The 11055-nt window shown below is 50.4% G+C and overlaps 1 protein-coding gene across 1 annotated transcript in view; it reads right to left on the minus strand.

Annotated features, from left to right (window-relative positions):
• otud7a (OTU deubiquitinase 7A) overlaps positions 1 to 11055 on the minus strand; it is a 76103-nt gene that overhangs the window by 41886 nt on the left and 23162 nt on the right. Inside the window, exons 3-5 of the mRNA XM_064964277.1 lie at positions 10516 to 10734; positions 9476 to 9577; positions 6937 to 7064 (exon numbers count right to left, since the gene is read on the minus strand). Of these exons, the coding sequence (XP_064820349.1) occupies positions 6937 to 7064; positions 9476 to 9577; positions 10516 to 10734 (449 nt within the window). The remainder of the gene's footprint in view (positions 1 to 6936; positions 7065 to 9475; positions 9578 to 10515; positions 10735 to 11055) is intronic.

Raw genomic sequence — 11055 nt, forward strand, 5'->3', positions numbered from 1 at the left:
GTTATTGAGGGGGATGATAACAGATGAATGTATCACCATGTTGGGGAGGTTATTGAGGGGGAGGGGGGAGGGGGGATGATATCAGATGAATGTATCACCATGTTGGGGAGGTTATTGAGGGGGATGATAACAGATGAATGTATCACCATGTTGGGGAGGTTATTGAGGGGGATGATATCAGATGAATGTATCACCATGTTGGGGAGGTTATTGAGGGGGATGATAACAGATGAATGTATCATCATGTTGGGGAGGTTATTGAGGGGGATGATATCAGATGAATGTATCACCATGTTGGGGAGGTTATTGAGGGGGATGATATCAGATGAATGTATCACCATGTTGGGGAGGTTATTGAGGGGGATGATAACAGATGAATGTATCACCATGTTGGGGAGGTTATTGAGGGGGAGGGGGGAGGGGGGATGATATCAGATGAATGTATCACCATGTTGGGGAGGTTATTGAGGGGGATGATATCAGATGAATGTATCATCATGTTGGGGAGGTTATTGAGGGGGATGATATCAGATGAATGTATCATCATGTTGGGGAGGTTATTGAGGGGGATGATATCAGATGAATGTATCACCATGTTGGGGAGATTATTGAGGGGGATGATACCAGATTAATGTATCATCATGTTGGGGAGGTTATTGAGGGGGAGGGGGGATGATATCAGATGAATGTATCATCATGTTGGGGAGGTTATTGAGGGGGAGAAGGGATGATATCAGATGAATGTATCATCATGTTGGGGAGGTTATTGAGGGGGAGAAGGGATGATATCAGATGAATGTATCATCATGTTGGGGAGGTTATTGAGGGGGATGATATCAGATGAATGTATCACCATGTTGGGGAGATTATTGAGGGGGATGATATCAGATGAATGTATCATCATGTTGGGGAGGTTATTGAGGGGGAGAAGGGATGATATCAGATGAATGTATCATCATGTTGGGGAGGTTATTGAGGGGGATGATAGCAGATGAATGTATCATCATGTTGGGGAGGTTATTGAGGGGGATGATAACAGATGAATGTATCACCATGTTGGGGAGGTTATTGAGGGGGAGAAGGGATGATATCAGATGAATGTATCATCATGTTGGGGAGGTTGTTGAGGGGGATGATAACAGATGAATGTATCACCATGTTGGGGAGGTTATTGAGGGGGAGAAGGGATGATATCAGATGAATGTATCATCATGTTGGGGAGGTTATTGAGGGGGATGATATCAGATGAATGTATCACCATGTTGGGGAGGTTATTGAGGGGGATGATATCAGATGAATGTATCACCATGTTGGGGAGGTTATTGACAGGGATGATATCAGATGAATGTATCATCATGTTGGGGAGGTTATTGAGGGGGAGAAGGGATGATATCAGATGAATGTATCATCATGTTGGGGAGGTTATTGAGGGGGATGATATCAGATGAATGTATCACCATGTTGGGGAGGTTATTGAGGGGGATGATATCAGATGAATGTATCACCATGTTGGGGAGGTTATTGACAGGGATGATATCAGATGAATGTATCATCATGTTGGGGAGGTTATTGAGGGGGATGATAACAGATGAATGTATGTGTCAGGTGGGACTATTTGTTTGCTGTCTAGATGTATTGAGTTTGACTATGTTGTGGAATGTGAGTGCGTATTGCACAGGAACAGCTGAGGCTGCTTTTGCCTTGGGTGGAACCAGAAATATACCCATTTCATACCCAGACAAAGATCACACTAACACACCATGCCAGCTCCTTTAGAGCAGCTGTTGGCGTGTCTGAAAGACGCTTGGGGTTATTACTCCTGCATTTCCACAGACCCTGTACCCAAAACACAGGTATCAGGTCAGTGTGAATGGTTCTCTGTAGGTATCAGGTCTGAGTGAATGGTTCTCTGTAGGTATCAGGTCAGTGTGAATGGTTCTCTACAGGTATCATGTCAGTGTGAATGGTTCTCTACAGGTATCATGTCAGTGTGAATGGTTCTCTGTAGGTATCAGGTCAGAGTGAATGGTTCTCTACAGGTATCATGTCAGTGTGAATGGTTCTCTACAGGTATCAGGTCAGTGTGAATGGTTCTCTGTAGGTATCGGGTCAGTGTGAATGGTTCTCTGTAGGTATCAGGTCAGTGTGAATGGTTCTCTGTAGGTATCAGGTCAGTGTGAATGGTTCTCTGTAGGTATCATGTCAGTGTGAATGGTTCTCTACAGGTATCAGGTATGTGTGAATGGTTCTCTGTAGGTATCAGGTCAGTGTGAATGGTTCTCTGTAGGTATCAGGTCAGTGTGAATGGTTCTCTGTAGGTATCAGGTCTGAGTGAATGGTTCTCTACAGGTATTGGGTCAGTGTGAATGGTTCTCTACAGGTATCAGGTATGTGTGAATGGTTCTCTGTAGGTATCAGGTCAGTGTGAATGGTTTTCTGTAGGTATCAGGTCAGTGTGAATGGTTCTCTACAGGTATCAGGTCAGTGTGAATGGTTCTCTGTAGGTATCAGGTCAGTGTGAATGGTTCTCTGTAGGTATCATGTCAGTGTGAATGGTTCTCTACAGGTATCAGGTCAGTGTGAATGGTTCTCTGTAGGTATTAGGTCAGTGTGAATGGTTCTCTGTAGGTATCAGGTCAGTGTGAATGGTTCTCTACAGGTACCAGGTCAGTGTGAATGGTTCTCTGTAGGTATCAGGTCAGTTGGGGGTACAGGAGGACTGGAGTTGGGCTGTTGGGGGTACGGGAGGACTGGAGTTAGGCTGTTGGGGGTACTGGAGGACTGGAGTTGGGCTGTTGGGGGTACAGGAGGACTGGAGTTGGGCTGTTGGGGGTACTGGAGGACTGGAGTTGGGCTGTTAGAGGTACTGGAGAACTGGTGTTGGGCTGTTGGGGGTACTGGGGACTGGAGTTGGGCTGTTGGGGGTACTGGAGGACTGGAGTTGGGCTGTTGGGGGGTACAGGAGGACTGGAGTTGGGCTGTTAGAGGTACTGGAGAACTGGTGTTGGGCTGTTGGGGGTACAGGAGGACTGGAGTTGGGCTGTTGGGGGTACTGGAGGACTGGAGTTGGGCTGTTGGGGGTACAGGAGGACTGGAGTTGGGCTGTTGAGGGTACTGGAGGACTGGAGTTGGGCTGTTGGGGGTACTGGAGGACTGGAGTTGGGCTGTTGGGGGTACTGGAGGACTGGAGTTGGGCTGTTGGGGGTACAGGAGGACTGGAGTTGGGCTGTTGGGGGTACTGGAGGACTGGAGTTGGACTGTTGGGGTTACTGGAGGACTGGAGTTGGGCTGTTGGGGGTACAGGAGGACTGGAGTTGGGCTGTTGGGGGTACAGGAGGACTGGAGTTGGGCTGTTGGGGGTACTGGAGGACTGGAGTTGGGCTGTTGGGGGTACAGGAGGACTGGAGTTGGGCTGTTGGGGGTACAGGAGGACTGGAGTTGGGCTGTTGGGGGGGTACAGGAGGACTGGAGTTGGGCTGTTGGGGGGGTACAGGAGGACTGGAGTTGGGCTGTTGGGGGGTACTGGAGGACTGGCGTTGGGCTGTTGGGGGGTACTGGAGGATTGGAGTTGGGCTGTTGGGGGGACTGGAGTTGGGAAACACTGCTATACTATACACCCATCACACATTAAACAGCCAGTTTATATTGCCCTGTTGGGTAGAGCTGTTCAGCACTTCACTGGACTGGTGCATGTGACAAATCAAACTAGAAACAACACATACAGCTGCAGTGGGAAGTTTACATACACTTAGGTTGGAGTCATTAAAACTCATTTTTCAACCACTCAACAAATTTCTTGTTAACAAACTATAGTTTTGGCGAGTCGGTTAGGACATCTACTTTGTGTAGGACACAAGTAATTTTTCCAACAATTGTTTACAGACAGATTATTTCACTTATAATTCACTGTATCACAATTCCAGTGGGTCAGAAGTTTACATACACTAAGTTGACTGTGCCTTTAAACAGCTTGGAAAATTCCAGAAGCTTCTGAAGGGCTAATTGACATCATTTGAGTCAATTGGAGGTATACCTGTGGATGTATTTCAGGGCCTACCTTCAAACTCAGTGCCTCTTTGCTTGACATGATGGGAAAATCAAAAGAAATCAGCCAAGACCTCAGAAAAAAAATTATAGACCTCCACAAGTCTGGTACATCCTTGGGAGCAATTTCCAAACGCCTGAAGGTACCACGTTCATCTGTACAAACAATAGTAGGCAAGTTTAAACACCATGGGTCCACGCAGCCGTCATACTGCTCAGGAAGGAGACGCGTTCTGTCTCCTAGAGGTGATCGTACTTTGGTGAGAAAAGTGCAAATCAATCACAAAACAACAGCAAAGGACCTAATGAAGATTCTGGAGGAAACAGGTACAAAAGTATCTATATCCACAGTAAAACGAGTCCTGTATTGACATAACCTGAAAGGCCACTCAGCAAGGAAGAAGCCACTGCTCCAAACCCGCCAACTGCACACGGCGACAAAGATCGTACTTTTTGGAGAAATGTCCTCTGGTCTGATGAAACAAAAAATAGAACTGTTTGGCCATAATGACCATCTTCATGTTTGGAGGAAAAAGGGGGAGTCTTGCAAGCCGAAGAAAACCATCCCAACCGTGAAGCACGGGGGTGACAGCATCATGTTGTGGGGGTGCTTTGCTGTAGGAGGGACTGGTGCACTTCACAAAATAGATGGCATCATGAGGGGGGAAAATTATGTGGATATATTGAAGCAACATCTCAAGACATCAGTTAAATCTTGGTCACAAATGCGTCTTCCAAATGGACAATGACCCCAAGCATACTTCAAAATTTGTGGCAAAATGGCTTAAGGACAACAAAGTCAAGGTATTGGAGTGGCCATCACAAAACCCTGACCTCAATCCCATAGAAAACTTGTGGGAAGAACTGAAAAAGCGTGTGTGAGCAAGGAGGCCTACATACCTGACTCAGATACACTGTCAGGAGTGTACTGTGTGTGTACAGTGTGTAGTGCGTGTGTGTACTGTGTGTAGTGTGTACTGTGTGTGTGTACTGTGTGTAGTCTGTACTGTGTGTGTGTACTGTCTGTAGTGTGTAGTGTGTGTGTGTAGTGTGTGTGTACTGTGTGTAGTGTGTACTGTGTGTGTGTACTGTGTGTAGTCTGTACTGTGTGTGTGTGTGTAGTGTGTGTGTGTACTGTGTGTAGTGTGTAGTGTGTGTGTGTAGTGTATGTGTACTGTGTGTAGTGTGTATGTACTGTGTGAGTGTACTGTGTGTGTACTGTGTGTAGTGTGTACTGTGTGTGTGTACTATGTGTAGTGTGTACTTTGTGTGTACTGTGTGTAGTGTTTACTGTGTGTGTGTGTAGTGTGTGTGTACTGTGTGTAGTGTGTACTGTGTGTGTGTGTGTGTACTGTGTGTAGTGTGTACTGTGTGTAGTGTGTACTGTGTGTGTGTACTGTGTGTACTGTGTGTACTGTGTGTGTGTACTGTGTGTGTACTGTGTGTGTGTGCGTGTGTGTGTGTGTGTACTGTGTGTGTGTGTGTACTGTGTGTGTACTGTGTGTAGTGTGTACTGTGTGTGTACTGTGTGTACTGTGTGTGTGTACTGTGTGTGTACAGTGTGTGTGTGTGTACTGTGTGTGTACTGCGTGTGTACTGTGTGTAGTCTGTACTGTGTGTAGTGTGTAGTGTGTAGTGTGTAGCGTGTGTGTACTGTGTGTAGTGTGTAGTGTGTGTGTGTACTGTGTAGTGTGTGTGTGTACTGTGTGTAGTCTGTACTGTGTGTGTGTACTGTGTGTAGTGTGTAGTGTGTGTGTGTAGTGTGTGTGTACTGTGTGTAGTGTGTAGTGTGTGTGTGTACTGTGTGTAGTGTGTACTGTGTGTGTGTACTGTGTGTAGTCTGTACTGTGTGTGTGTACTGTGTGTAGTGTGTGTGTGTAGTGTATGTGTACTGTGTGTAGTGTGTATGTACTGTGTCAGTGTACTCTGTGTGTACTGTGTGTAGTGTGTACTGTGTGTAGTGTGTACTGTGTGTGTGTACTGTGTGTACTGTGTGTAGTGTGTACTGTGTGTAGTGTGTACTGTGTGTAGTGTGTACTGTGTGTAGTGTGTAGTGTGTACTGTGTGTAGTGTGTACCATGTGTACTGTGTGTACTGTGTGTAGTGTGTACTGTGTGTAGTGTGTACTATGTGTACTGTGTGTAGTGTGTACTGTGTGTAGTGTGTACTGTGTGTGTGTAGTGTGTACTGTGTGTAGTGTGTACTGTGTGTAGTGTGTACTGTGTGTAGTGTGTACTATGTGTAGTGTGTACTGTGTGAAGTGTGTACTGTGTGTACTATGTGTACTGTGTGTAGTGTGTACTGTGTGTAGTGTGTACTGTGTGTACTATGTGTACTGTGTGTAGTGTGTACTGTGTGTACTGTGTGTACTGTGTGTACTGTGTGTACTGTGTGTACTATGTGTACTGTGTGTAGTGTGTACTGTGTGTACTGTGTGTACCATGTGTACTGTGTGTACTGTGTGTAGTGTGTACTGTGTGTAGTGTGTACTATGTGTACTGTGTGTAGTGTGTACTGTGTGTAGTGTGTACTGTGTGTGTGTAGTGTGTACTGTGTGTAGTGTGTACTGTGTGTAGTGTGTACTATGTGTAGTGTGTACTGTGTGAAGTGTGTACTGTGTGTACTATGTGTACTGTGTGTAGTGTGTACTGTGTGTAGTGTGTACTATGTGTAGTGTGTACTGTGTGAAGTGTGTACTGTGTGTACTATGTGTACTGTGTGTAGTGTGTACTGTGTGTAGTGTGTACTGTGTGTACTATGTGTACTGTGTGTAGTGTGTACTGTGTGTACTGTGTGTACTGTGTGTAGTGTGTACTGTGTGTAGTGTGTACTATGTGTAGTGTGTACTATGTGTACTGTGTGTAGTGTGTACTGTGTGTAGTGTGTACTGACCTCTTTGTTCTGTTGTGTCTGCTGCCACCGCCACCTCCTCTTCAGAGCCTCTCTCTCCGCTCCACTCTTCATCATGCCATACAGAGACTTCCTCAGCACCAGGTCTCTGTCGTGGAAGCCCCACATCCCTAGAGACACAGAGACAGAGGAGTATGCACACACACACACACACACACACACACACACACACACACACACACACACACACACACACACACACACACACACACACACACACACACACACACACACACACACACACACACACACACACACACACACACACACACAAACCGATGAACACCCACAGAGAGAAAGAGAGCGAGAGAGAGAGAGACAGAGAGAGAGACAGAGAGAGAGAGAAAGAGAGAGAGAGAGACAGAGAGAGAGAGAGAAAGAGAGAGGGAGAGAAAGAGAGAGGGAGAGAAAGAGAGAGGGAGAGAAAGAGAGAGAGCGAGAGAGCGAGCGAGACAGAGAGAGAAAGGTAGAGACAGCAATACCCTAGCAGCAAGCCCTGGATCGGTCCATTGTCAACATGATGAATGTTAGCTGAATCATTATTCCCTGTACGAGGGGGATTCCAGATCTGCTGAGGGAGGGTTTCTTTTCTCTACACCCTGTAAACACATTGTCATGTCTCCACGAGTTTCCTCAAAAGTTTCCCTCATTATAAACATCACAGTGAGCACACTCTTCTTTCCCCATCATCAATGCTGAGCTGTTGCATGTTGCTGGGTTTATGAGCTCTTTGATTCCAGACAAACAGAGATCTCTTCTCACACTCTCTTTTGCCCCCCTCCCTCCTAACCCTTCCTCCTCCCCTCCTAACCCTCCTTTCCTCCTCCCCTCCTATCCCTCCTTCCCTCCTCCCCTCCTATCCCTCCTTCCTAACCCCTCCTCCCTCCTCCCCTCCTAACCCTCCCTCCTCCCCTCCTAACCCTCCTTCCCTCCTCCCCTCCTAACACTCCTTCCTAACCCCTCCTCCCTCCTCCTCTCCTAACCCTTCATCCTCCCCTCCTAACCCTCCCTCCTCCCCTCCTAACCCTCCTTCCTAACCCCTCCTCCCTCCTCCCCTCCTAACCCTTCCTCCTCCCCTCCTAACCCTCCCTCCTCCCCTCCTAACCCTCCTTCCTAACCCCCCTCCTCCCTCCTCCCCTCCTAACCCTCCCTCCTCCCCTCCTTCCCTCCTCCCCTCCTAACCCTCCTTCCTAACCCCTCCTCCCTCCTCCCCTACTAACCCTTCCTCCTCCCCTCCTAACCCTCCCTCCTCCCCTCCTAACCCTCCCTCCTCCCCTCCTAACCCTCCTTCCCTCCTCCCCTCCTAACACTCCTTCCTAACCCCTCCTCCCTCCTCCCCTCCTAACCCTTCCTCCTCCCCTCCTAACCCTCCCTCCTCCCCTCCTAACCCTCCCTCCTCCCCTCCTAACCCTCCTTCCCTCCTCCCCTCCTAACACTCCTTCCTAACCCCTCCTTCCCTCCTCCCCTCCTAACCCTCCTTCCTAACCCCTCCTTCCCTCCTCCCCTCCTAACCCTCCCTCCTCCCCTCCTAACCCTCCTTCCTAACCCCTCCTCCCTCCTCCCCTCCTAACCCTCCCTCCTCCCCTCCTAACCCTCCTTCCCTCCCCCTCCTAACACTCCTTCCTAACCCCTCCTCCTTCCCCCCCCCTCCTAACCCTCCTTCCTAACCCCTCCTTCCCTCCTCCCCTCCTAACCCTCCCTCCTCCCCTCCTAACCCTCCTTCCTAACCCCTCCTCCCTCCTCCCCTCCTAACCCTCCCTTCTCCCCTCCTTCCCTCCTCCCCTCCTAACCCTCCCTCCTAACCCCTCCTCCCCTCGTAACCCTCCCTCCTAATCCTCCTTCCCTCCTCCCCTCCTAACCCTCCCACAGCCAGGCCCTCCCTCCACACCTCCTAACACCCCTCCCCTCCTAACCCTCCCTCCCTCCTCCCCTCCTAACCCTCCCACAGCCAGGCTCTCCCACCCTCCTCCCCTCCTAACCCTCCCACAGCCAGGCCCTCCCTCCTCCCCTCCTAACCCTCCCACAGCCTGGCCCTCCCTCCTCCCCTCCTAACCCTCCCACAGCCAGGCCCTCCCTCCTCCCCTCCTAACCCTCCCACAGCCAGGCCCTCCCTCCTCCCCTCCTAACCCTCCCACAGCCAGGCCCTCCCTCCCCCTCCTAACCCTCCCACAGCCAGGCCCTCCCTCCTCCCCTCCCTAACCCTCCCACAGCCAGGCCCTCCCTCCTCCCCTCCTAACCCTCCCACAGCCAGGCCCTCCCTCCTCCCCTCCTAACCCTCCCACAGCCAGGCCCTCCCTCCCCCCTCCTAACCCTCCCACAGCCAGGCCCTCCCTCCTCCCCCTCCTAACCCTCCCACAGCCAGGCCCTCCCTGCTACCCTCCTAACCCTTCCACAGCCAGGCCCTCCCTCCTCCCCTCCTAACCCTCCCACAGCCAGGCCCTCCCTGCTACCCTCCTAACCCTCCCACAGCCAGGCCCTCCTTCCTCCCCTCCTAACCCTCCCACAGCCAGGCCAGGCTCACCTAAAGAAGCAGCATGTAGCAGACAGTTGCCGTCCCCCGTGGTGGCCAGAGGAAGAAGACGCTTACAACTGGTACACATAGTGGCCCACCAGTTCAGACGACCTACACAACAGAAGAGGAGAGGAGAGGAGAGGAGAGGAGAGAGAAGAAGGAGAGGAGAAGGAGAGGAGAGAAGAGAATGAAAGGAGAGGGGAGGAGGGGAGAGAGAAGAAGGAGAGGAGAGAAGGAGAGAAGAGAATGAAAGGAGAGGAGAGGAGAGGAGAGGAGAGGAGAGGAGAGGAGAGGAGAGAAGGAAAGAAGAGAAGACGAGAGAATAATGAGAGGAGAGAAGAGGAGAATGAGAGGAGAGGAGAGGAGAGAATGAGAGGAGAAGAGAATGAAAGGAGGAGAGAGCAGAAGGAGAATGAGAGGAGAGGAGAGAATAAGGAGAGGAGAAAATAAGGAGAGAAGACGAGAGAAGAGAAGACGAGACGAGAGGATAAGGAGAGGAGAGGAGAGGAGAGAATAGGAGAGGAGAAGAGAGGAGAGGAGAGAATACGGAGAGGAGAGAATAAGGAGAGAAGACGAGAGGAGAGAATAAGGAGAGGAGAGGAGAGAATAAGGAGAGGAGAGGAGAGAATAAGGAGAGATTAAGGAGAGGAGAGTAAGGAGAGAAGCCAAATGTAAAATCAGAGGTTGATAACGACATGCAACATTTCAATGGAATATTGACCGTGTAGAACAGTGTCTTACAGTAGAAGGATTGTACAACAACAACAACAACAACAACAACAACAGCTCTATCCTGACGAGGGAACGGACAAGTAACAAGAGAGAGTGATGTATTCATCATAGACTAGTGTGTACGTGTGACTCATAGTAACCCCAACAACAACAACAACAACAACAACAGCTCTATCCTGACGAGGGAACGGACAAGTAACAAGAGAGAGTGATGTAGGGGAAGGGGAAACTGGTGATTTCTTGATGTGTCTACCTATATCAACTGAATATATGCCTCTGTCTCTCATTTCCCCAGTGTGTGTGTGTGTGCCTCTCACCAGCCTGTTCCAGGGCCATCATGGTAGACTGTTCGATGAGGTCCTTCTCTATAAAGGTCCTGAAGTCTTCACTGTAGACGCTGAGGTCAGGCAGCTGGAAGGTGGAGATAGGCATCTCCAGAGGGAACTGCTCACTGATACACTCACTGGCCACGTGGAACCGTGCCAACGACACGATGGCAGAGCTGGCATGGGAGATGCCCCGAGACAGGCGCTTCTCTGGAGGGAGGGAGGGTGGGGGGGGGGAGGGGAGGGAGGGGGGGGGGAGGGAGGGAGGGGAGGGGGAGGGAGGGAGGGAGGGAGGGAGGGGAGGAGGGGAGGGAGGGGGAGGGAGGGAGGGAGGGAGGGAGGGAGGGGGAGGGAGGGAGGGGAGGGAGGGAGGGAGGGAGGGAGGGAGGGGGAGGGAGGGGGAGGGAGGAGGGAGGGAGGGAGGGAGGGAGGGGAGGGAGGGAGGGAGGGAGGGAGGGAGGGGAGGGAGGGGGGAGGGAGGGAGGGAGGGAGGGAGGGAGGGAGGGAGGGAGGGAGGGAGGGAGGGAGGGG

This window comes from Oncorhynchus masou, unplaced genomic scaffold (assembly GCF_036934945.1).
Source record: "Oncorhynchus masou masou isolate Uvic2021 unplaced genomic scaffold, UVic_Omas_1.1 unplaced_scaffold_944, whole genome shotgun sequence".
Lineage (NCBI taxonomy): Eukaryota > Metazoa > Chordata > Actinopteri > Salmoniformes > Salmonidae > Oncorhynchus > Oncorhynchus masou.